General features: G+C 53.4%; 11 protein-coding genes across 11 annotated transcripts; 9 read left to right on the top strand and 2 right to left on the bottom strand.

Annotated features, from left to right (window-relative positions):
• Window positions 1-1,636: 1,636 nt before the first annotated feature.
• Window positions 1,637-2,699, top strand: J4E83_008606 (uncharacterized protein; the record flags this gene model as incomplete). The annotated part of the gene is made up of 5 exons (XM_049335502.1): window positions 1,637-1,715; window positions 1,780-1,820; window positions 1,873-2,133; window positions 2,298-2,432; window positions 2,481-2,699. 5 exons carry the CDS (start codon window positions 1,637-1,639, stop codon window positions 2,697-2,699), a joined length of 735 nt encoding a protein of 244 aa, XP_049185509.1.
• A 417-nt stretch (window positions 2,700-3,116) lies between these two features.
• On the bottom strand, window positions 3,117-4,214 carry J4E83_008605 (uncharacterized protein; the record flags this gene model as incomplete). The annotated part of the gene is made up of 3 exons (XM_049335501.1): window positions 3,117-3,900; window positions 3,969-4,018; window positions 4,074-4,214. The coding sequence occupies 3 exons, from the start codon at window positions 4,212-4,214 to the stop codon at window positions 3,117-3,119; spliced, it is 975 nt and encodes a 324-aa protein (XP_049185508.1).
• Window positions 4,215-4,746: 532 nt separating this feature from the next.
• Window positions 4,747-6,281, top strand: J4E83_008604 (uncharacterized protein; the record flags this gene model as incomplete). Its single annotated transcript, XM_049335500.1, has 3 exons — window positions 4,747-4,808; window positions 4,938-5,288; window positions 5,339-6,281. The coding sequence occupies 3 exons, from the start codon at window positions 4,747-4,749 to the stop codon at window positions 6,279-6,281; spliced, it is 1,356 nt and encodes a 451-aa protein (XP_049185507.1).
• A 507-nt stretch (window positions 6,282-6,788) lies between these two features.
• Window positions 6,789-8,047, top strand: J4E83_008603 (uncharacterized protein; the record flags this gene model as incomplete). Its single annotated transcript, XM_049335499.1, has 4 exons — window positions 6,789-6,845; window positions 6,927-7,501; window positions 7,560-7,806; window positions 7,883-8,047. 4 exons carry the CDS (start codon window positions 6,789-6,791, stop codon window positions 8,045-8,047), a joined length of 1,044 nt encoding a protein of 347 aa, XP_049185506.1.
• A 48-nt stretch (window positions 8,048-8,095) lies between these two features.
• Window positions 8,096-9,550, bottom strand: ALG2 (Alpha-1,3-mannosyltransferase-like protein; the record flags this gene model as incomplete). The annotated part of the gene is made up of 2 exons (XM_049335498.1): window positions 8,096-9,303; window positions 9,382-9,550. 2 exons carry the CDS (start codon window positions 9,548-9,550, stop codon window positions 8,096-8,098), a joined length of 1,377 nt encoding a protein of 458 aa, XP_049185505.1.
• Window positions 9,551-9,884: 334 nt separating this feature from the next.
• Window positions 9,885-14,647, top strand: J4E83_008601 (uncharacterized protein; the record flags this gene model as incomplete). The annotated part of the gene is made up of 3 exons (XM_049335497.1): window positions 9,885-10,098; window positions 10,154-10,274; window positions 10,324-14,647. The coding sequence occupies 3 exons, from the start codon at window positions 9,885-9,887 to the stop codon at window positions 14,645-14,647; spliced, it is 4,659 nt and encodes a 1,552-aa protein (XP_049185504.1).
• A 675-nt stretch (window positions 14,648-15,322) lies between these two features.
• Window positions 15,323-16,442, top strand: J4E83_008600 (uncharacterized protein; the record flags this gene model as incomplete). The annotated part of the gene is made up of 2 exons (XM_049335496.1): window positions 15,323-15,473; window positions 15,529-16,442. 2 exons carry the CDS (start codon window positions 15,323-15,325, stop codon window positions 16,440-16,442), a joined length of 1,065 nt encoding a protein of 354 aa, XP_049185503.1.
• Window positions 16,443-17,227: 785 nt separating this feature from the next.
• Window positions 17,228-17,819, top strand: J4E83_008599 (uncharacterized protein; the record flags this gene model as incomplete). The annotated part of the gene is made up of 2 exons (XM_049335495.1): window positions 17,228-17,560; window positions 17,610-17,819. The coding sequence occupies 2 exons, from the start codon at window positions 17,228-17,230 to the stop codon at window positions 17,817-17,819; spliced, it is 543 nt and encodes a 180-aa protein (XP_049185502.1).
• A 515-nt stretch (window positions 17,820-18,334) lies between these two features.
• ALG3_2 (dolichyl-P-Man:Man(5)GlcNAc(2)-PP-dolichol alpha-1,3-mannosyltransferase) lies at window positions 18,335-19,240 on the top strand (the record flags this gene model as incomplete). The annotated part of the gene is made up of 2 exons (XM_049335494.1): window positions 18,335-18,637; window positions 18,692-19,240. 2 exons carry the CDS (start codon window positions 18,335-18,337, stop codon window positions 19,238-19,240), a joined length of 852 nt encoding a protein of 283 aa, XP_049185501.1.
• Window positions 19,241-19,856: 616 nt separating this feature from the next.
• On the top strand, window positions 19,857-21,362 carry J4E83_008597 (uncharacterized protein; the record flags this gene model as incomplete). The annotated part of the gene is made up of 2 exons (XM_049335493.1): window positions 19,857-20,848; window positions 20,906-21,362. 2 exons carry the CDS (start codon window positions 19,857-19,859, stop codon window positions 21,360-21,362), a joined length of 1,449 nt encoding a protein of 482 aa, XP_049185500.1.
• A 453-nt stretch (window positions 21,363-21,815) lies between these two features.
• On the top strand, window positions 21,816-22,409 carry J4E83_008596 (uncharacterized protein; the record flags this gene model as incomplete). Its single annotated transcript, XM_049335492.1, has 1 exon — window positions 21,816-22,409. The coding sequence occupies one exon, from the start codon at window positions 21,816-21,818 to the stop codon at window positions 22,407-22,409; it is 594 nt and encodes a 197-aa protein (XP_049185499.1).
• Window positions 22,410-22,802: the final 393 nt, after the last annotated feature.

The raw sequence follows: 22,802 nt of genomic DNA, 5'->3' as shown, positions 1-22,802 counted from the left end.
ACAGTCATGTAGCAGTCAAATGGAAATACAGGTGAAGTACATAAAGCCCTATCAGCCCAGAACCATCGTCCACGCGCTTAGTCGTGATCTTCCAAGCTCAACGTTTTCTTCAGTGATGCCCTACCCAGCGATGACTTTGTCTGCCCTTTCACATCTAAAAGCCCCGATAATGCGTATCTTTAACGTGCCTCTCCACAAAGCGACTTTTCCAATTTCCAAACCTTCTGTAGTCACTCTCACACCCTCTCACGAAACATCGGTTGTGTTTTTCAGTGTCGGCATGCCATGCGATGTTGTCGCGCCTCAGACAGATCCTACACTCCTCGCAACCGATCGGGAACTCCTGTTGATGGCATTCGAGCTTGTAGCCATTGGGGAACCATTGAAGACAGACGGTGCACTGTTCGCGTTCGAGATTTGCCCTGGCTGAAAAAGAGTATGTGCCCGTAGATGGTGTGATTGAAAACTCTGCCATTGCGATGGCATGGGTGTGGCTCGAGGTCTCAAGAACTTGAACAACAGAATGTGCTAGACCATTCGATTGTGCGGTGGAGATGTAGCCATTGTCATGATTTGTATAAGGCATGAGAGCCTGGCTAGGATCATAACGCGCGTGTGGGTTGATGTCGTCGGCAAAATGAGCGCGAGGATGACGAGCGCGTGTGCCAATGTGACGACGTACGCTACTGATATCTGTGGAATCACTGTTGTAGTTGTATGTGTGTCGATGTCGCTCGCATCGGGTTCCAGTGCCTCTGGCTCGTTCGCCGCACCAGCATAGCGGCATGTTGAATCGACTCGAAATGTGGAAAACTAGATCAGAAAGAAGGTGGTTTCGGGCAGCGAAACTATATCATGATACAGCCTTTTGAAAAAATTACAACCACCAGGCTGCATACACGAGTGGTCTTGATGCCGTGCAGGTTCACCGGATGAGACGGCCCAATCGCAGACGGGGCGGCAGGGAATAGCCAATGGATGAGAAGAAGAAAATGCATATTGACAGTGAGATAGTAGAGAGAGACGGTCTCCTCACCGGTTCCCAAAGAGATAAGATTAGGCAACGTGGCTGCTGATTTCATAGTCCAGCCTTGTGTGATATCGAGATGTGGCTAATGTGTTAGCGGTAGAAGGCTTCAAGGACTGTAGACAGCAGCAGCATGGGTGGATGAGTGATAGGAGCAGACTGTACAACCTCGGATATTGGAAAATTGTTCAAGCTGTGATAAGAGGATGTCGTTTTCTTTTGTTAGGGACTGGGTTGTTTCTCTGGGAGCTTGAAGCGGTGTTGGATTTCTGGGAGTTCGTACATGCCGTAATTCTGCCCAATTACGATCTTCCCCACAGAGATGACAAACAGACAGTGTTATTGAAGCATGGAATTGCGGTGCTCTCCTACCTAAGTAGCAACCTTAGAAGATTGTAGAGGAAGGTGTAGGCACGTGCCCAGGCGACGAGCAAGTGAGTGTGACGCTAGCGGGGAAGGTCTTGGCGCTCTATGAATTTCAAGAGATGGAGCTCTAGCTACGCGACCAACTTTGGCAACTCCGCGCAAGATACTCAACGATACTCTGGCTCGCGGCGCATACCTTAAACCACTTACTTAAGCCAGTATACACCACGGACTACCGCCACCATGAGGTTAACAACAGACCTCATCAACAATTCCCTGTCCTTCATCAACTGTCTCACGGAGCGTGAACTCGATCTGCGAGGTGCGTTGAAAAGAGCAGATGCTACACTTGAGAGCTGAGTTGATATCAATATCGTATAATCTAGGTCACAAGATTTCCGCGATTGAGAACATGGGAGCAGCGCGAGTAAGTTGCATCATTGCTCCGAACATGGATCGCTATACTGACAACATGACAGGACAACGACGCCATAGATCTCACCGACAACGACATCGCACAGCTCGGCAACTTCCCTCTTCAACCTCGTCTCCGAACGCTCTTCCTCGCCCAAAACCGCATCTCCAACATCCAACCCAACCTCTCGTCGAGCATACCAAACCTGCGCACACTGGTCCTTACCAAGAACAGGATCGCGGAGCTGGCCGACTTGGATCCGCTGGCGGGTTTCAAGCAACTGGTATACCTGTCATTGATGGGGAACCCTGTCACAAGCAAAGAGGTATGTGCCTGACCTTGTTGAGCCATGAACGTTTGAGCCTAATGGTGCAAGCAAACTTGAGCCTGAGGATCAGAAACGGTGCAGGGTGAGCCACTCGTTGCGATTTGGCCGGCTCAGGATCGCATGACGGAGGCTATTATGCGCAGCATGCTAACATGACATAGAACTACCGGTATTGGGTCATCTGGCGCTGTCCGACTGTGCGCTTCCTAGACTTCAGCAAGGTGCGGGATATTGAGCGAAAGAAGGCCAAGGAACTGTTCGGAACTGTCGAGGAGCCTACAGAACTTGCAAACCAGGTTCGTACCACGACCGTCTTCATGTTCTATCTGATTAACTTCCCCCAGATCTCGAGCAACAAGTCCAAGGGCTTCGTCGTCCCCTCGTACGCGAACGGTGCCGACTCGGGCAAAGAGCGCATCTACACCGACGAAGAGAAGAAGCGCATGCGCGCTGCCATCCTCAATGCAAGCAGCTTGGCCGAGATGGCGAGGCTGGAGAAGGACTTTGCGGAAGGTCGGATACCAGCACATATCCTCGAGGGAGGAGAACCCATGGAGACATAGGCGCTGTACTGTCCTGAAATCTTGACGAGGATGAAAACGCACGCATGATATGGGTACCACATGTCACAACTGTGCAAAGCGCTGCGCGTGCATGAGGAAGAAAGGGCACGCAAGCACAGTAACGCACGGGAGGATTCTGCACGCACTGCATGAGGCTTCGAAGGAACGCGCCAACGTGCAATGGTTATAGGGAAGGCCTGGTGATACCATAAGAGTGATCAGAGCACGGCACTGAAGCGCTTGAGTCGGAAGTAGATTGATCTGTAAGAATTGAAACAGACTGCTTTGCGCCAGAAGGCGTTTCCCACCCATGGTATCGTAGTAATATACTCAGAACGCCGTGATGCCGTGTACCATCGTATCTCGAGCCTACATTATCCTGCCGTCCCGACGAGACATGTCCTGATGGCTTCTTGGTTACCACCCTCTTCCCCTGCCACCGCGTCCTCCTCTGCCACCACCGCCTTGATGACCCTGCTGGAAACCTCCGCCTTGCTGACCTCCAGGTCCACCGGGGAAGCCACCCATGCCCTGACCTGCCATCTGCATAAAGGACGCAAAGTCCATCTGACTGGGATCCATGCCTTGCTGCATCATCTCTTGCATCATCATCTGCATTTGCTGTTCGTTCATGCCTCCAGGTCCCATAGCACCGCCGCCGCCGCCACCACCACCGCCTCCTCCTCCTCCCGGGCCTGTCGGCGGCGCACCACCCGGCCCTCCGTTACCCTGCGGACCACCGCCCATGCCAGGCATTCCAGGCATACCAGGCATCGGCGCACCACCCATCATCGCCTGCATTTGTGCCATGTCGTTCTTCTGACCCTGCAGTGTGTTGGCCATACTGACTTGTCTTTGGCGATACAACTCCCACGTGAACTCGTCGAAGCCGTAGTTGAAGTAGTCTGACTGGTCCTCACCGGGTCGGCGCCAGATCTTTTGCTCTTCCGCTAGGTCGGCATCGATGTCTACGCTAAGAATCTCTTTGCCTTGTGGTGGGTAGACGGGGTTCCCATTGACATCGATGGTCGAGGTGCGTTGCGCAGGGAAGGCGGTGCCTGAGAGGGCTGAGGCGGACAGTTGAGGGACAGTGCCGCCGGTTGTGGGAACGGTCTTTGGGGGTACTTGTTGCGAGGGCGTGGTCGAAGAGGTGGGCGGTGCTTCGATCTTTATGGCTTTGGATTCTTGGGGTGCTTGCGCGCTGGACGGACATGTCAGTAGCTGTAGTGACGGCAGAAATCTGAGGCTCGGAGCTCAATAGAAGCTTACGCTGTGGGTTTGGCGGGTGCTGGCGCCTTCTCGATTATGATGTCGATGTCCTACAGCTTCGTTAGAACTGGCGCAAGCTCTTTGTGGGGTTCTTGTGCGGCATACCGAGTCGCTGTCTTCTTCATCGCCTGACTCTTCGTCCATTGGCTCATCACCGCTGGAGTTGTCATCCTCTTTTTTTGCCTCGTTGGTCTGCTGCGCGGCTGTCTCGTCGCCATAGAGATCGTCGTCGGATTCGTCTGCCATGGTGTCGTTCTTTCCGGTCCACCAGCTAAATGGCGCGCCCGTAGTAAGTGAGCCCTCCCAAGGGATTACTGTGTATCCAACTCTTTCTAGTGCCTGCACAATTGCTCGCGCTCGCTCAAGCCTCTGTTTCGTCTTTTTGCGAGTGTTTGAGTTGCCACGCAATTCGCGTGTGGGATCCGCTTGCTATACGGCTTTTGTAGTGACGAAGCCTGTGGTAGTGAACGTGAGCTTCTTTGAGTTGCTGGATGAGGGAATGATTAGCCGAGTAGACTGCACGCGTTTTGGCCTGTGCTGTTGCTGGCGCGCCGCCAAACAGACGCAGGCATTGTCCTTCACATACCGACCCATCTTCTGCACTGTCAACCACGCGCATTTCCACGCGTCGTGTTCTTCAACGCTCGCTATAACCTCCTCGAGTTTCCCAGCTCGAGAAAGTGGAGCCACGCCGCGACTTTGCACCTGCGCAGCCATCGTGAACGATTGCAAACAGACGACGAGTTAGACGCAGAATAACGAAGGAGACTGGAACAGAATGGCGGGCTTTGGGCGATCAAACTCGCTGAGTATCAATACTGGCGGTGGTGGTGGTCTCTTGTACGTCTTCCCACACTCTGTACCAAGCGCTCTCTGGGGCAGCAGCCTCTGCTACTACCATTTCGAGTGCACGCGATTCAGCCTACATGGCAATTGCGACTGTTCGATGCATTAGACTGACGATACCAGTGGCAACAATGCGAACCAAGGCCAGCAGGCCAGCCAGCCCCAGAGCAGCGGTGGGCTCTTTGGGTCTGCCCAGCAACCGCAACAAGCACAGTCGGGCTCGCTCTTCGGCGGCCAAGCTCAGGCTCAGACTTCGCAGCCTGCAAGTGGCGGCCTGTTTGGCAACCTGAACAAGCCTGCGACAACGGCGCCTGCGAGCGGAGGGCTCTTCGGCTCATCCACCGCGCAATCAACACAACCACAGAGCGGAGGGCTCTTCGGCGGCGCATTAGGCGGAACTTCACAGGGCCAGCCCCAAAGCACACCCCAATCCGGTGGCCTCTTCGGCGGCGCTCAATCGAAGCCATCACTGTTGTAAGTGACCGTGGCTGTTCGCGGTGACACAAGCTAACTGAAAGTCCTAGCGCCTCGTCCACACAGCAGACAACAACACCCTCCTTATTCGGGAACAACGCCTCCACCCAGCAAAATCAAACATCGGCCCCTTCCCTCTTCGGTTCGACTCAACAGCAAGCTCAGCCCCAGCAGCAGAATACTTTGTTCGGTGGCAGCATGAACACACAGAACAGGTCGAATACGCTCGGTGGCTCTACTCTGGGAGGGAACCAGATGGCATCAAGCGCGCAGCCCGTTCAGATGACCCTCGACTCGATACGAGGAACCACGCGTTTCAACGACCTGCACCCCGAACTGCAAAACATCATCCAGCAGTTCGATGAGGGCATCCAGCGCAAGGTCAACTTCTGCAGCCAGATCCGCGAGGCCCTCCCTGGCAGTGAGAAAGAGATTGACACCATTGCGCCTGACGTGGCCTACATCGAGACGTTCCTTTCCACCGTTGAAGTCGGCCTGGACAACGATTCCGCCAACATTGCGCACCTGAAAAGTCTCGTCAAGAAGGATGCCGACGACGCGACACTCAGCTTTCGTGCTATCGAGAATCAGCGACTACCGGCGCAGTTCCACTACCGCAACAACGCCAACCTCACAGCGTCGAGCGCAAAGACACCTGCAACCAGTGCTCTGGACGATGACGATCCGACCAAGCCTGTCGACCTCATGGGTTACTTCAACCGCCGCACCGATGAGCTCGGCCGTACTCTAGACGTTTACCAGCGCCAGATTCGCGAGATCGAGACCCACCTGCGAACGATGGAGGCCGGCACCGTGGAGAAGGCTCAGCAATTGACCGGTAGTCGAAGCGCACCACGTGATCAGCGTCGTGAGCTGGTGGAAGCGCTCAAGGCCATCGAAGGCGCCATTCTCGACTCGGCGAAGAAGGTTGGACAGGTCAGGGACGAAGTGACGAAGCAGACATTGGGAAATGTTGGTGCCGCCCTGCTTTGAGGCGCATCATGGAACAATGATCAGTTCTCGGCGTTTGTAGCATTGAGAATTTGGGAAGGTCACTGCGTTTACAACGGCTCAGGCGCAACGATTTCCTGGACGGCATCCTACACGTGTATATATTTGGACGAACTTGCAAAAACACTAGATACCCCCGAATACTGTGTCTTCCTCCCTATGTGATTGTTTATTCCATATCTCGAGCCTTGCTAAATGTCTTGGTAACCCTACAATGTGATTGCTCATATCGTAGTAACGCGGAATTCCATCGCGAAGCGCTTTGTCACGCCACGCCCCACCAAATCGGAACCAGAGGAAGCTATGACGTCTCCACCATCGTCCAGCTGCTTGCTTTCAATGACAGCTATATAGCCGCGACGCATCTCTGGGAGTTCCAATTGCAGTTCTATGTTCTCACGCGCTTTGCGACTCAGGACAATCACAAAGTGTTCTCCAATCTCAATAAGATATACTCGGTCATTTTGCACTACTCCAAGTCGCGCAGCCATGGACAAAGCACCCCAACAAGATACTAAGGATGGGAAGGGATCTATCCTTGACTGGGTAAGTGATATTGAAGTTGTTATCCAGCTTTGCAAACAGTTTTAGTGCATATTGGGGTTTGCACCAGCATACTGACTATAGAAAAAGGTTAAACCTGGTGACAAGAGCGGCGAGTTCAAGCGCCAAACATCCGTCTTCAGGAACTGGATCCAGAACAAGCCTGATGCCGAATTCCCACCTGAGAAAGGTCGATACCATCTCTATGTCTCCTACGCCTGTCCCTGGGCCCACCGCACACTCATCGTGCGCCACCTCAAGGGCCTCGAGGACATCATCTCCTACAACAGCGTCCACTGGCACATGGCAGAGAAGGGCTGGCGATTCGCAGCTTCTGGCGAAAAGGTCTCGGGTAACACCACACCGGATCCGCTTCATGAAGGATACACGCATCTCCGTGACATCTACTTTGAACAGAACCCAGACTACGAGGGACGCTTCACGGTCCCCACGCTGTACGACAAGAAGGCCAAGAAGATCGTCAGCAATGAGAGTGCGGAAATTATAAGGATGCTGTACACGGAATTTGACGATCTCGTTGAGGAGAAGTACAGGAAGGTAGATCTGTTCCCCAAGGACTTCCAGAAGGACATCGAGGCCATGAACGACTGGGTGTACAACGATGTGAACAACGGTGTTTACAAGTCAGGATTCGCTACGTAGGTTACACTAAATCGCTCACATGATGTTGAGTAGCATTGACTAACGAGACCGCAGCACTGAGGAGGCATACACAAAGGCCGTGACACAGCTTTTCAAGTCTCTTGATCGTCTGGAAGAATCCATGGCCCAGTCTTCCACACCATACCTACTGTCGAGCCCGCACGTAACGGAGGCCGATGTCCGGCTTTTCACCACGATCATCCGCTTCGATCCCGTATATGTCCAGCACTTCAAGTGCAATATTCGCGATATCAGATCGGGGTATCCGCACCTTCACAAGTGGATGCGCCATCTATACTGGGTATGTTTTCCTTAAGCCTCACAGTCCCTCCTTCGAGGATTATTGTCGGCCACTCTTACTGACAGGAGCGGAACAGGACTACCCCGCTTTCAAAAAAACCACAGACTTTGAGCACATCAAGAAGCATTACACAAAGAGCCATGGTCAGATCAACAAGTTCCAGATTACGCCCATTGGGCCTTTGCCGGATATCTTTGAGAAGGACGACGAAGTGCCCAGTGTCAAGGCCGCGAAGAAGTAGTTTACGTAGTTGACATGTAATGATATTCTTCCTCTGAAGATCATGTATCTACTGTTTCAGAGCTAGTACCATGCTCGCCGCAGCCAGAGCGCCCATCAGGCCTACAGCCAGTATGACAGCAGCAAATGGCATGAGCGGCGGGCGCATGCTCTTCGATTTCATATTTTTGATTTCCGTCTCTAGTCGTTCAGCCAACTTCTCTTTCGAGAACTCGGCGATGACTCTCTCCCTACCCCACTTACCCATCTCTCTGAGCCGTTCTTCGCCCTCGCCATCTTCAAGGGCAATGCGCATAACTTCGGTCCAGTCATGCACTTTGGTAACGTCTCGCAGCCAACCCGTCTGCCCGCTGATGACTGTCTCGGTGGGCCCGCCCTCGTTGGCAGCCAGGACCGGTGTGCCTACTAACATTGCTTCTAGTGGTACGATGCCGAAGTGTTCATGTAGTGGGGTGTATACGAGAAGGCGCGAGGTAGATAGTAGCGTGGCCTTGAACGCGTTCGGGACGGAATGGAGGAAGAGGACCGAGATGTCGTCAGGGATGGCCTGGGCGGTGATGACAGTCTTAGCAGTCGCGTGCTTCAGCTTGAGAGAGTCTGCGAGTTCACATAGCTCGGTATATGTAGAGACGTTCTCGGCCACCTTGGGGTCATATCCACCTGCGATTACAAGCCGCGCATCCTCGCGTTCTTTGGGCGATAGCCCGGCAAATGCTCTGATGGCCAGCGCTACATCCTTCTTCTTCTCGAAACGGTTGATGCTGAGGAGCACCTTCTTGTCCTTCCACAGCGGGGTAACCTCCTCGACCGACCCGCCTGCGTTGATGTCTACACAAGGATATACGACGCCAGGCTCGCGATGTTTCAGGGTGGGGAAAGCCTCGCTAAAGATGCTCTTGGTGAAGTTGCTGTTGACGACAATGGTGTCGCTGCACCCTGTGCTCCAGCTCTCCAGCCAATCGAAGGGTCCGCGGTACAATGTCTTTAGTAGGCCACCTTTCTTCGCAAGTAGTTTGTCGGGGAAATGGCAATAGAAGATGACGCGCGGGCGTGGCTGTAGCAGTCGCAGGAGCGGGATGCCGGCGCTGAGCTGGTCGACGAAGAACGAGGAAGGCGCGAGCTTGGGGAGCTCTTCGGTAAACAGGGCGATCTGGAGGATCAAGTGCACCTGGCGCAGGATGGCGCAGAGGATGGCGAAGCGGCCGAGGAAGGCGGCGGGGACGAGGGTGTTGCCGCGCACGCGCACGTCGAGAGTTCCTTTGGATCGCGTCAGGTCTCAGCTGCGAGGCCAGGCAGAAGCGGTGCGTGGTTCCGAGGTGCTGAGTAGAGGCTTACCATCGCGCGCCTCATCGAAGCAGTGGGCCGGGTCGCAGTGCGATGTGAAGATGGTCACTTTGTGCCCGCGGTTCTGCAGGCCAACCGCGGCATCGATGACCAAGCGCTCCGCCCCGCCGATGCCCAGGTCGGGGTGGAAGAAGACGACGTGCTCTTTCGTGTCCGCCATGCAGGTCGTGTGTTCGCAGAGAGACGACAATTACGTGTTGCCAGGCGCGGCATGGGGTGGGCTGCGGGACACCTTTCCGCTTCGGAACTAGTGCCGAGGCGAGCGCGACAGGTGAAGATGACCTGGGATGCTGCACCTGACGCGCCCGTCGTACATCTCGACATTTCCCAGGTGCGTGTTCGGCTTCGTCTGACACGACACCATCTAGCAGTGAATACAGCTCCAACAGCTGCGGCGCGAGATCTGCATCGCCCCTTCCAACATGTTCGTCGCGGCGCCTTGATATAGCTCCACACCCTGGCACCACAACCACGCTCGCACATCGACCATCATCATGGGTCAGGGCTTCTCCCTCACTACGCTGTCGGCTGGCTCGGCCAACATCGACGTGCCCGAGCTGGCTGATCTGCAATATGAGAAATCACTCGGAGCGGCGCGCTTTATGAAAGCCGTGCGCGCCCGCCACAAGGACGGTCTTGTTGTAGCCCGAGTGGTGATGAAGCCTTACGCTCAGTTCGACTTCCAAGAGCATGTCAAAAGGCTACTCCGTGAGTTTAACAAAGTCATCATCCTCCATACGTATGACTGACTGACTGTTCCAAGACGAACGCAAAGTGCTCGCTGATGTGCCCAACGCCGTTGCATACCACCGCGTTATCGAGACGGCAGCTTGCGGTTACCTCGTGCGCCAGTATATTCACAGCTCACTGTACGATCGTTTGAGGTATAATCTGACACTTCATCAACTACACCAACACACTAACGTCTTACAGCACGCGTCCATTCTTGGAAGAGATTGAGAAGAAATGGCTATCTTTTCAGCTCCTTTGCGCCGTACGAGACTGCCACTCGCGAAACATTTATCATGGCGATATCAAGACCGAGAACGTTCTCGTCACATCTTGGAACTGGCTGTATCTTGCAGACTTCTCATCATCATACAAGCCAGCACATCTACCCGAAGACAACCCTGCCGACTTTTCCTTCTATTTCGACCTTTCCGGTCGTCGCACTTGCTACCTCGCACCAGAGAGATTCCTAGCTGCTGGACAGCAACCCGAAGGCGAGGGTGATGTCAACTGGGCCATGGATATCTTCAGTGTCGGCTGCGTCATCGCTGAACTATTTCTGGAAGCCCCCATTTTCTCTCTCAGTCAGCTGTTCAAATACCGACAAGGCGAATACAATCCTGAGCATTCTCATCTCAGCAAGATCCAGGATAGCAGCATACGCGAGTTGATACTACACATGATACAAGTGGATCCTAATTCTCGGATGACTGCCGAAGATTACTTGACACATTGGAAAGGCAAAGTTTTCCCAACTTACTTTTACGGCTTTCTGCAACAGTACATGTACTCCATTACCGACCCATCGTCAGGGCGCAAGCCAGTAACCACCGGATCTGAACACCTTGGCGAGCCCGATGAGCGCATCGACCAGATCTATAGCGACTACGACAAGATTTCTCACTTGCTGTCCAACGAGGAAGGAAAAGAACTCACCAAACCTGAATTCACCCCTCCAAAACCTCATGCCAAGCTCTTTCCGCTCTTCGTCAACATACCGAATTATCAACACCAAGCCTCTCCAGCGCGGAGCCTGGCTATCGACGATGGTAACTTAGTCTTCCTAACCATCGTTGTATCCTGTCTGCGAGGTACAGCTAGATCTTCCGCTCGCGTTCGAGGCCTGGAGTTACTCCTGGCATTCTCCGAACGTTTAACGGATGAAGCAAAGCTGGACCGTGTGATTCCCTACGTCGCTCAATTACTAGTCGATAAGTCTGAACAGGTCAAGATCGCTGCGTTGCGCACCTTGACACAGATACTCGCCATGGTTCAAGTTGTCTCTCCAATCAACGCCTACATCTTCCCGGAATATGTCCTACCCCGTCTAGAGGCATACCTCCCTGACTCTTCTACAAACGTTGGTCCCCTTGTTCGAATGCAGTATGCGTTTTGTATCGGTACTCTAGCAACTACTGCAGCTAGGTATCTGGACATGATCCAGGCTTTACGCGCAGAAGGATCGTTGCCGAATGCGGATCCTGAAACCGAAGATGACATGTCTTCATCCGCCCACCGGAACCAGTTCGATTCGGATCGTCGCATCCTCGTAGAGGCCTTCGAGAAACACACGAAAGCCCTCCTTACCGATAGTGACGCCTCTGTCCGTCGAGCCATGCTACGTTCTGTCTCTGACTTGTGTGTCTTTTTTGGAAGCCCGCGGGCCAACGACGTCGTTCTTAGTCATCTCAATACGTACCTGAACGACCCAGACTGGATGCTCAAGTGTGCCTTCTTTGAAGGCATTGTCGGCGTTGCCGTCTTCGTTGGCGGTGCTAGCTTGGAAGGTTACATTCTACCGCTCATGGTCCAGGCCCTAACAGATCCAGAAGAGTTTGTAGTGGAAAAGACCATTAGAGCGCTTTCATCCATGGCAGAGCTTGGTCTATTTCAGCGGTCCAAGACATGGGAACTGGTGGATATACTTGCACGCCTCACAATGCATCCTAATTTATGGATTCGAGAGGCAGCTGCACAGTTTATCTCAGCTGCTTCTCGATACCTTTCAGTCGCCGATACCCACAGCATTCTGGTCAACCTTATCCGACCTTACCTTAAAGTCATCCCCTCTGAGTTCTCTGAAGTACGGATTTTGGAATCGTTAAAGCCACCAATGTCACGGTTGCTCTTAGATATGACCTCAAACTGGGCGCTGCAGGCTCAGAAGGGTCAATTCTGGGTTGCAGCCAGGCAGCAGCAAACCTTCACCTTTGGGTCATCAGAAGATAGTCTACCCACAATCTCTGGGCGCGAACTAGACCAGAAGATACTACAGCGGCTACCAAAGAACGAAGAGGACGACCTGTGGCTACGAAAACTCCGCAACGCCGGTATGACGGCAGAAGACGAATTCAAGCTTGTTGCTCTGCGGGAGTTCATTTGGAGAGTGAGCAATCGCCGACGCTCGGATGGTCTCGCCGCTCCGACCACAAAGTTCAACAGCGTTGTCGTACTGAATGACCTTGGTATCAAGGCTCAGACGGTGCTCTTTGATGAAGACGTCCGTCAGGTCATGGAACAGACTAGGAAACCCAGCGCTCCAGAGGAGCACATTCAACCTCGAACGATCAAGGACGCTCTGCTGGATGCATCAACTACGGAGGCTAATGGGCTAGCCGAGCATTTTGAAAGTCAAGCTGGGCGACTGATACGCGAAGAGAGGGGTATCACGATCCCATTGCGATCGAAAATGTCTTCTTCCAACGAGGTACATTCCAATATTGGCTCACCACCTTCCGAGGCAGACATGCGGAGAAGGTCATTGCAGATCACGCGACCATCTCTTTCCCCATCAAACTCCGTCGGTTCAACAGATTTATCGAGCAGCCTTCGTCATCGTAGCAGCGCGTTGGGACTACTTGGCAAAGGAGAAAACAAAGCCTTGGCTGAGATCGGCACTACATCCGCCAACGCGTTCGGAAAGGTCGACGGTACTCATGTTCGAGATTCCTCTCGATCCCGCCCTCCCAATTCCCCTCTCGCGACAGAACGATACGACCGGAGTCCAATGAGAGTTCGGTTCAGGAACGCACATAACTATACAGGTAACGATCCGGCAATTCTCAAGCTTCTAGATTCCATGCTCCTGGAGCGTTTTCCTACGGATGAGATCGAGTTTGGCCCTCGCATACAATCGCCGATTAGGCGACAGCCCATCAGGTATAAAGACGCTCATCAGTCGCCAGCCGGCATACCGTGGAGACCGGAAGGCACCTTGGTGGCGAGCTTTGGCGAGCATACCGCTGCAGTAACGCGCATCCTAGTCTCGCCTGACCAAGCTTTCTTCATCAGTGGGTCAGATGACGGGACTGTGAAGATTTGGGATACGTCACGTCTCGAGCGGAACATTACCCGGAGATCACGACAGACTTACAGACTGGGTGAGGATGTCAAGGTCACGAGCTTAGTTTTTGTGGAACAGACTTACTCGTTTGTCGCAACGGGTGACGATGGTAGCGTACATGTGGTCCGCGTAGACTACATCCAGAGTCATGATGGGACTGCTAAGTTCGGGCGACCTCGACTTCTTCGCGAGTATCAACTCCCCAAGGGCGACTGTGCAGTATGGTCGGAGCACTACAATGGAGACAACAGATCGGTGCTCTTGTTAGCTACTGACACCTCAAAGGTCATTGCGCTGGATTTGAGGACCATGGAGCTGCTTTACACTCTCAACAATCCTTTGGATCACGGCACCCCTACGTGCTTCTGCGTTGATAAGAGAGCGCATTGGCTGCTGCTAGGAACTTCACATGGTGTCCTCGATCTCTGGGATCTTCGGTTCAAGCTTCGTCTCAAGGCTTGGGTATTCCACGGTGCTTCGCCGATACACCGCCTCCGTCAGATCTTCTTCCCCAAGTTGAAAAAGACCCGATTGTATATCAGCGGTGGCAGCGATCAGGGCGAGGTCACTGTGTGGGACTTTGAGAAGCACATCTGCAAAGAAGTCTATCGTACGGGACTGTGCAAAGATACTGGAACCAAGAGCACCACCCTCATCGACCTGGACGAGGAGAAAGCTGGTGGTATGCTTGGCCGCTTCTCAACCAGCGTCGAACCGACGGCTAGCTCGACGGCGGACCGCGGCGTTCGTGCATTAGCCATATGTACACAGGCAACGGACGAGAAAGGCGAATCGAAACACACATTCCTTCTCACAGCAGGCCCTGACTGGAAAGTTCGGTACTGGGACACCAATCGGCCAGAATCATCGACAGTGGTGAGCGGCCTAGAGCCCGACGAAGGTAAACCAGCATATACCGCATCGCAGCCGAGTCCGGATACCATCGTCATTACGGAGAGGTTACAGCAGCCGGCCGGTCAGGTGGGTAATGCAAGGGACAGTCGGGCAAGTACCTCAGCAAAGAAAGCACCAGCGAAATCATCAAGATCAGGGGCCATCGCGTTGCAGCAGCAGTACTTGCTGAAGGGTCATGTCGATCGTATAATGGACGTGGCCTTGATTGAGCAGCCATACGGCATGGTTATTTCAGCTGACCGATCGGGCGTCATCAACCTATTCATGTAGAGGCTTTCTTCCCTGAATGCAACAGTGCGAAATGGCACCGCCAACTTTACAGTGTCTGAGTGGTGTCTAAAAGTGATAGTAGACGTCGCAAGTTAGTTATGCAAAGTATCGCTTCCGAAGTTGGTTGTGGTGACGCGTTAGTGCACAAACCTCGGTTCCGCCTCCGCCCAGACAGCATCGCTGATCATCTCCCTTCCAGCACTGGGGAAGCCTTGCGAAGTATTTCCCCAACATTGCTTCGCCATGGCTATACGAAGCGTACTTCGCGATCGCCGTACTCCGATGCATCCTGGTATCTTATCCCGACACGTGCATACCTCCTTCCCAACGCGTCCTAGCCACCTGTGAGGCGTTCCGCGTATCTTTATCAACACCGAATCAGAGCGTGCGCCCAACTCAGGTGAGAATTCGACACGATATCGGAGATTCCGCGCTCATGGATTCGGTTCCTGTTCCTGCAGCGACTATCATCATGGTGCCCAGATGTAGGCCAGATTCGGTACAGTTTCTGGGTATGCGGCGTAACCGGATTTTGGTATCGGTTCAACCGGGTCAGTTCTGAAAGGGTGTATATAAGCTGTGGTTTCTCAATAGTTGAGGAGACGCTAGGAAGCTTGTTACGCTGCTTCTACGTCCTTCACAACCTGCACATCAATTCTATAGCCAATCGTCGACATGCGCTTTTCTCTGAATACCGCCCTTGCGGTAGCACTGGGCCTCGCCTCATCCTCGGATGCGCTCAAGATCCTCATGGGCAATGATGACGGATTTGGCAGTGGAAATCTGAGAGAACTATACAAGTTGCTTGTTGATGCCGGCCATGAGGGTAATTATTTCCATATTCTCTGACATGAAGTACTCAATGCTAATCCATCATCAAGTGCTCGTCGTCGCGCCGGCGCAGCAACAGTCCGGCAAGGGCAGCACCGTCATCTGGGCAGAGTCAGCAAACCTCACGATTGCGTCCCAGTACGACATTATCCCTGCAGGCGCACCAGCAGTCGGCAGAGATCCAAGTGACGAGAACATCTGGTATTATGATGGCACACCCGCGGCGTGTACCTTCGTGGCGCTCGACTACGTGCTTCCGCGTTACTACCCCGACTGGCATCAGACAGCCGATCTCTTCGTTGCCGGACCGAACTACGGCACAAACCTCGGTCCCTTCGTAATGGGTCTGAGTGGAACCGTAGGCGCAACTTTCGCTGCTGTATCGCGGTCGATACCCGGGATCGCTACCAGCGCAAGTAACAAGGCGGTGCCTTACTTTAATGTAACAAGCGCCTCGGACCCCGCCGTATTGGCTGCCAAGGTCTCCTTCGAGGTAGTGAACGAGTTCATCAAGAACACACCAGAAGGACAGAAAGTGCTGCCTCTAGGTTATGGCGTCAACGTCAACATTCCCGATCTCGTCAACAGCACCATGCCCCCAGTGGTTAAGACCAGGCTCACAGGCGAGGCCAACACAGACGTGGCAGTCTACAACGAGACAAGCGGTCTCTTCACGTGGGACAACGTGGACCCCTTGGCTGCTGGAATCAATGCCGCGTACAATGGCGATACAAGCCTTCCGGGCGAGACTTGGGTCGTGGCTGGCGGCGGTGTTAGTGTGAGTGTGTTCACCATGGACTTCTCAGCGCCGAGCATTGAGTACACGGAGGCGGTTTACGGCAAGGCTGAGAGCCTGTTCAGTGCTGGTTCAAGTGTAAACGAGACGGGATACAGCAAGAGAATGATCGAGGAGCGTATGCGCAAGAGGGGAGCCATGCTCAGCGGACGTGATGGCGGAGCATGAAGCTCGCGTTCCTTTGGCTGTTGTTAAGTAATCAATAAATCACTCCGAGGGCGGAAGCCATGGAGTTCGGAGCAATGCCCCACACCAACCGTTCCTGCCTCAAACACGGACCATGCTCAAACACCAACATAAGTAATCATCGCTTCTCTGCGCGCCGTTCTTTGCTGTCAAACCGCGGACGCCAAACTCCCTCTGGCAATGTGACAGGTACTGTACATGCTAAGCTTTCGCCAAGCTCATGCGCGGCGGTGCCTCAGTCGCAGGTTCTGACGTCCAGAGGGTTTCACAGCCTCGCCTTTCAGGAACGACATTTCGCTCAGGCCTTGCAGGGTTGCGCGATCCATTGTTTGGCGACGCGCAACGTTTGTAACTTCAGGCCGATTTCTCCTACTCGTGGGAAGATTCCACCAGGCGCTGAGTCGATGTGTTTTGGTCGTCGGCGCATAGAGCCCCACGCCCGAGATCGTGTACCAGATGGCGCCTGGAGAGGCGCTCAGGCGGAACAGCTCGGCATGAACGAAACCTCAGGATCGGACATGCTGCTTTGGGTGTGTCTGGAGTACAGCTGCGCTTCGTCGAGCACTTGTATAAGAACGCATTGCAAACCCGCCGTCTTAAGTTTCCTACTATCATCAAGCGTTTTCAATCATCTTCGAGTACTTTAAACATATCCAGCTTGACGCTGTAGATTCGATTCTCATACCCTCTTTTTTACTACCGTAACAGCTGCGCTGTACCTACCATCACTTTTACTCTCTCGAATAATCTATACATACATATTCACCATGTACTTCCAATCTTTCGCCATCCTTTCGCTCGCTGCGTTCTCTGTCGCCGCACCTACTGCCAACAAGCGCGCAGTGGTTGCCCGCCAGGCCGGCCCAGTGCTCGCCGATACGACTTACAACGACATCTCGATCTCTGGCGGACAGGCTGGAAACGCGCAGGCGGAAGCTATGGCAGCCTTCTCGGCACTCGACTTGCAGAACCCAGGAAACATTGACCCAGCGGACCTCACTTTCCTCAATGAAGTCAACCAAGTCGCCAACGATGCGGAGGACCAGGCCTTCAACCCAGCAGTCGAGGCTGCTACCGGTGATGAAGCCGATCAGATCCAGGTATGTGTTCTTTTACATAGACTGCGCTACAAAACTAACACTACTACAGAACGGAAAGATCAAGAACAAGGTTTTGAAGCTTATGGCTACTGTCATTAAGCTTCAGGCTCAGCAAGCTCAGGGAGATGACACGGTTGCCGACAAGCTCGCAGAGGAAATGACGAAGCTTCAAAACAACATCGATCAGGACACTGCGGCTGCTGGTCAGGTCTCTATTGCTGAGCCGTTCGATGCTACCATCTCTGGCGGAGGCAACTAAAGTGGAGGAGAGTGTTTGATTGCTGGACTGTCAATATCTAGAGCGTTTACCCTCACTCCTTGAAACATTCTTCTGCGCTGCGCCAATAAACCCCTGTAGTTATTTGTTTAACTATATGCAATTGCAATTGCAAAAATTACATACCTTCACAACACTTCTGTGCAGTCGCCACTCCTTTGAAGTATTCTCACCCGTCTCTCATCTCTTCTAATGTTTGATTTCATTATATGCAAATGACCCTAGGCACGGCGTTAGTTTGCTCGTTGGTGGCGTGAGTTCTGGAGCATGGCTTGGCGGGCAACACCTGATGGCCGGGACTTGAAGAAGTGCCGAACGTGGAGCCTCGGAACGGCGTCGGCTTCGCGTCATGGCATGTTCGTCGACGTTAAATACTCTGGCCTAGACAACGGCGCACTGCACCTTGATACCCATTGATGTTCGCGTAGCATTCATTCTTCGTCTCGTGATCTTTGCGCATTATCTTTTGTCCTTGTGCCATTGGCCATCTGCACACCATGTCGAAGCTGTCGCCGACGCTCAAGTCGCTCATCAACGCCGCGCACTCGCGCCCAGGCCCCGTACCCGCGCCGCCGAGGATCCAGGCTGTATACAAACGGATAGAGGAAGAGGCAACAGAGCGGAAACTCGGCCGACCGTCATGGCTGGGCATTTCCACGGCCGCGACCATGACGATGAACTCGCCCGAGTCCATGGTCGCCCTATACAACAGCTCGACTGCATCCAGACCCGAGAGTGAGGGCGTTGCGACAGCGGAATTCATGCGCGAAATTGGCCTCAAGTGCATAGGCTTCAATGGCGTGAGTAGCTAGTCTTACCAGGCAAACAGCTTCGTTTACTAAGACACCATATAGATCCCACGCACAATCAACATGCTCAACGCCTTCCGCGCCGAACTTCCTTCGTCGATCGCTTCCAAGCTAAACACCAAACCTACGCGGTTCCCAGACCCCTCCAACGTCGAGCACATCAACAACCGCGGCCGCGCTCTCTGGAATGCCATCTACCGCCCATTAGAAACCAAACTCGAACACAAACTCGGCGAGGCACACCCCGATCTGCCCGTCTTCATCATCAACAGCGAATACGGCGGTCTTTTCACCGACCCTCCCCGCAAGGAAGGAGCGACCGTGGGCCGCATAACAACCAGCCTGATTGCTATCACATGTTTAAGGGCGCAACAAGGAGTCGGACCACAGGTGCTCAGTCATGTCTTTGGGCTGAGGAAGGCTTGGGAAGACGGCACCTGGAAACAAGAGCCCGAAGCGGGAGAAGAGGAGGGAATTAAGTGGCTAGTCAGTGATGAAGGATGCACATGGGTGCTGGAGAAGGTCGATGAGCTTGTTGAAGCTCTCGGCGGAGGACAGGGAAGCACATTTGCGCCCGTCAAATCCAAGCTATAAGCTTGTGTCGGGTACATTGAGAGATGATGGGATATATTATGGACATGGCCCATGAGATTAAGCCGTCGCAATGCCCTCGTCTTGGTGGCGTATCAACCAACGAAAGGCCTCAATACATGCTACACGCTGCCACATTTAAATATCCGTCGCCCGTCCGCGCGACCCGGTCGTTCGATGATACCGAGTTCCTGGTAGAAGTCGACCGGCTAATATCTCCATGCTTTCATAGTTCAGCCGATCCGCGCTTATCTCCAAGTCTTTCCCCACTAACCATCCCGCAAAGCTTGAATTCAGCCCCACCTTCTCCGACATGTTGGTCTAGCGCATCGTCTTATTCGAAGGCTTACGTCCGAGACCCGGGGGATTCTCACGTCACTCCGCAATATTGACGGGCTGGAGACTACCATGTCCCTAGTGAGTTTACCCTAGCTCATACCGGCTGGGTAAATGAGAGGTGTGTTGCGATCATTGCGTCGTCATCAATAGGAATGCATTCACTGTTGTCTTGTTCTGTATTAGTAGCTTCAATTAGCAGATTGGGTACGATGTATAAAAGAAGCTGCCTGAGAGGCTTTGATCAGGCGTTTATTGGCTTAGCCATTCGAACATAGCGACGATGGCAACAACACTACTACTACCACTGCTTTATGCTGGTGGAGCTTGTGCTCAGTATGTCCCCGTGCCGTGGGCATACACACAAAATGAGCCTCCCGTTAAGGTCACCGTTGACGCTACGGTTCGACATCAAACGATGATCGGAGGTGGTTGCTCAGGAGCCTTTGGTGTCGCCTGCGATCAAACCGGATCTCGAGGCCTCTCGCCTTCAAACCAACAGCTCGTCAGCGACTATTTATTCAACGAGAACCTTGGAGGTCTCTCTGTCTTGCGCAACCGCGTTGGCTCGAGCCCTACGGACGGCATTCTTGGCAGCTGTCCTACATCCCCATCAGCACCGGCCAATTACTCAGGCTTGGGAGCGAACGATTCCACCGCCGACAGCTGCCAGCTCAAGCTCACACAACAAGCCTTGACAGCCAACCCGGATCTGTTCATTTATGCAGATGCTTGGTCTGCTCCAGGTTGCTTCAAGACCGATGCCACGGACATCAACGGCGGACTGATCTGCGGCGTGCGCGGAACCAACTGCACGCACGACTGGCGACAAGCATACGCTGACTATCTTGTGGAGTACGTAAGATTGTATGAAGAGAAGGGTATCAACGTCAACTTGATCGGTGCTTACAACGAGCCCGACTTCAATCCCGTCACCTACGCTAGCATGGACTCCGACGGATACCAGGCTGCCGACTTCCTCAAAGTTCTTTATCCTACCGTCAAGAAGTACCGCGAGGACTTGAAGGTGTCCTGCTGCGACGCTACTGGTGCTCGTCAGGAACGCAATCTGCTTTACGAACTGGATCACGCTGGTGGCGGCAAGATGTATGATGTCGCGACATGGCACAACTATCAGAGCATGCCTGAGCGACCTTTCAATACGCAAGGCCAGCCAAACATGGAGACCGAGTGGTCAGACGGTAGCGGTCCATTCAATACTACCTGGGACACAACTGGCCAGCTGGCGGAGGGTCTACAATGGGCGATCTACATGTAAGTCATACATACAAAGCACTTGCTGCTGACACAACTAACTGACTCCGCAAAAAGGCACCAAGCCTTCGTCTACAGCGACACATCCGGCTACCTCCACTGGTGGTGCGCACAAGACAACCCCGGAAACACCACCGGCAGCGACGCCATCCTCGTACGTCTTAGAGGTAACACCTTCGAAGTATCCCGCCGTCTCTGGGCCTTCGCCGGCTACTTCCGTTTCGCACGTCCAGGATCCGTTCGTATTGATGCTATCAGTCCTGCCGAGAATCTCAAGGTTACGGCGTTTGAGAACACGAATGGTACGCTGGCTATCCCGGTTATCAATGAGGCGCACTATGAAAGACGGGTCGAGGTTAGTATCAAGGGCTCTAATTTCACGATGGGTGTTGCGAATGCGTACTTGGCGGATAATGATCACAATAACACGATGGTTGGGACGTATGGGGTTAACGGGTCAGTGTTTGTAGCTAGTGTTCCGCCCAGGAGTATGACTACTTTCTTCTTGGAGTAGGGAATGATACTGCATACCTTGATCTTAGCCTAGTCCAATGATATTGTCCTCCTTCCAAACATGACTGGTCATGTCCTACAAAGTTATGAAAAGATCATTTGCCTGATGTAGCGCCGTGGCAACCGTCTGGAAGGCAGTGAGCATACCATGCGTTTGCCGTGCTCCGCAAACACTATAGCCGACTGTCAGCGCACTTTTCATCGCTCACTGCGGTACTTCACCGCCGCTAGGCCCTTTTGGTGTATTTGCGATAAATCGTTTGCTTGACCCATCGCTAGTTGCGCGCAAACGCAAAGCTCCGTAAAATTTTCGTTGCTCAGCTCGCCTGTCTTTTGTCTGATCCGTCTACTCTAACGTGCCGCGCAGCAGCAAGGAACTACTCCAGACACGAAAGCTACGATGGGCGACTGTCAGAATACCACTAGCGCGTGCACTGGGAACCCTCCTCCAACGATGACGACCCCAGATTTCCCTCCGCAACCTGCCCGGGAATCTGCGCAAACTCCAAGCCATGGGTGTGCTCAGATGATCGTGCCTTTGGGCTTTGCAGCGCAGCTCCGAGCCGTACAAGAAGCACAGCAGGAACAAGCAGAGCGCATCGTCAAGTTGGAGCAAGAGAACGCAGATCTCAAGGACTTCCAAGAGAGGATTATCAACATTGCCGACCGCGTTCAAGCACTGGAGCAGCGTGAAGCTTATCGTGCCGCAAGACGCAGGGAAGCAGTCGGTCTACTCAGTAACATGCGTACCTTGCATCAAGAAGCCGACAATGGATTCCAGCAACGCACGGTGGACATGCAACCGGATGACCTCGAAGGAATGTTGGGTGCGTATGGCATCATGTTGACTACTGCAATGAACAACCACCAGCGCATGCTTGGCCAGATGCGTGCGAACGGCCAGTTTCCAGCGTACACAACGCCAGTTCCGCAGGCTCGACAAGTACTTGCGCCAGTGCAGCGGCTCCACGTTTATCCGCCGGCGTACTCAGAGCCTGAATTGTGCTATGCGCACAGATTACCTTACTGCCGAGTGTGCGGTAAGTAGACGCCTGGCGCTCTCGTTGTATCGACGTTGAGGTCCATTCCTGAATTCATCAGGTACTCGACACACCAACCCCGGACCTCCGTGTGTCTACCAAAACCCGGGATCAAGGAGCCACTCTTCTTGAGAACAGATCGCGATGCAAAGTCTAGCTGATGAGGAAAATGGGGAGCTTGGCGTTGGCGGAGTTTGCTTCAGTCCATTTGACTTGTGTTGAGGCCCAACGATCGTTGGATTCTCAGACTTGATTTTGAATGACCGAGGATACCGACTGGGCCGTTCATATATCCTCGCGTTTCCGAACGTTTAATGTTTTGGGCATTGAATGCTGCGATGAAGGAAACAGCGAGGTACTTGCTATGAGGGAAGGTACACTGTTTCTGCACACCTGTTTAG

This window comes from Alternaria metachromatica (genome assembly GCF_023757995.1).
Source record: "Alternaria metachromatica strain BMP 0045 chromosome Unknown scaffold_25, whole genome shotgun sequence".
Lineage (NCBI taxonomy): Eukaryota > Fungi > Ascomycota > Dothideomycetes > Pleosporales > Pleosporaceae > Alternaria > Alternaria metachromatica.
This window is presented reverse-complemented; position numbering and strand designations above follow the sequence as displayed.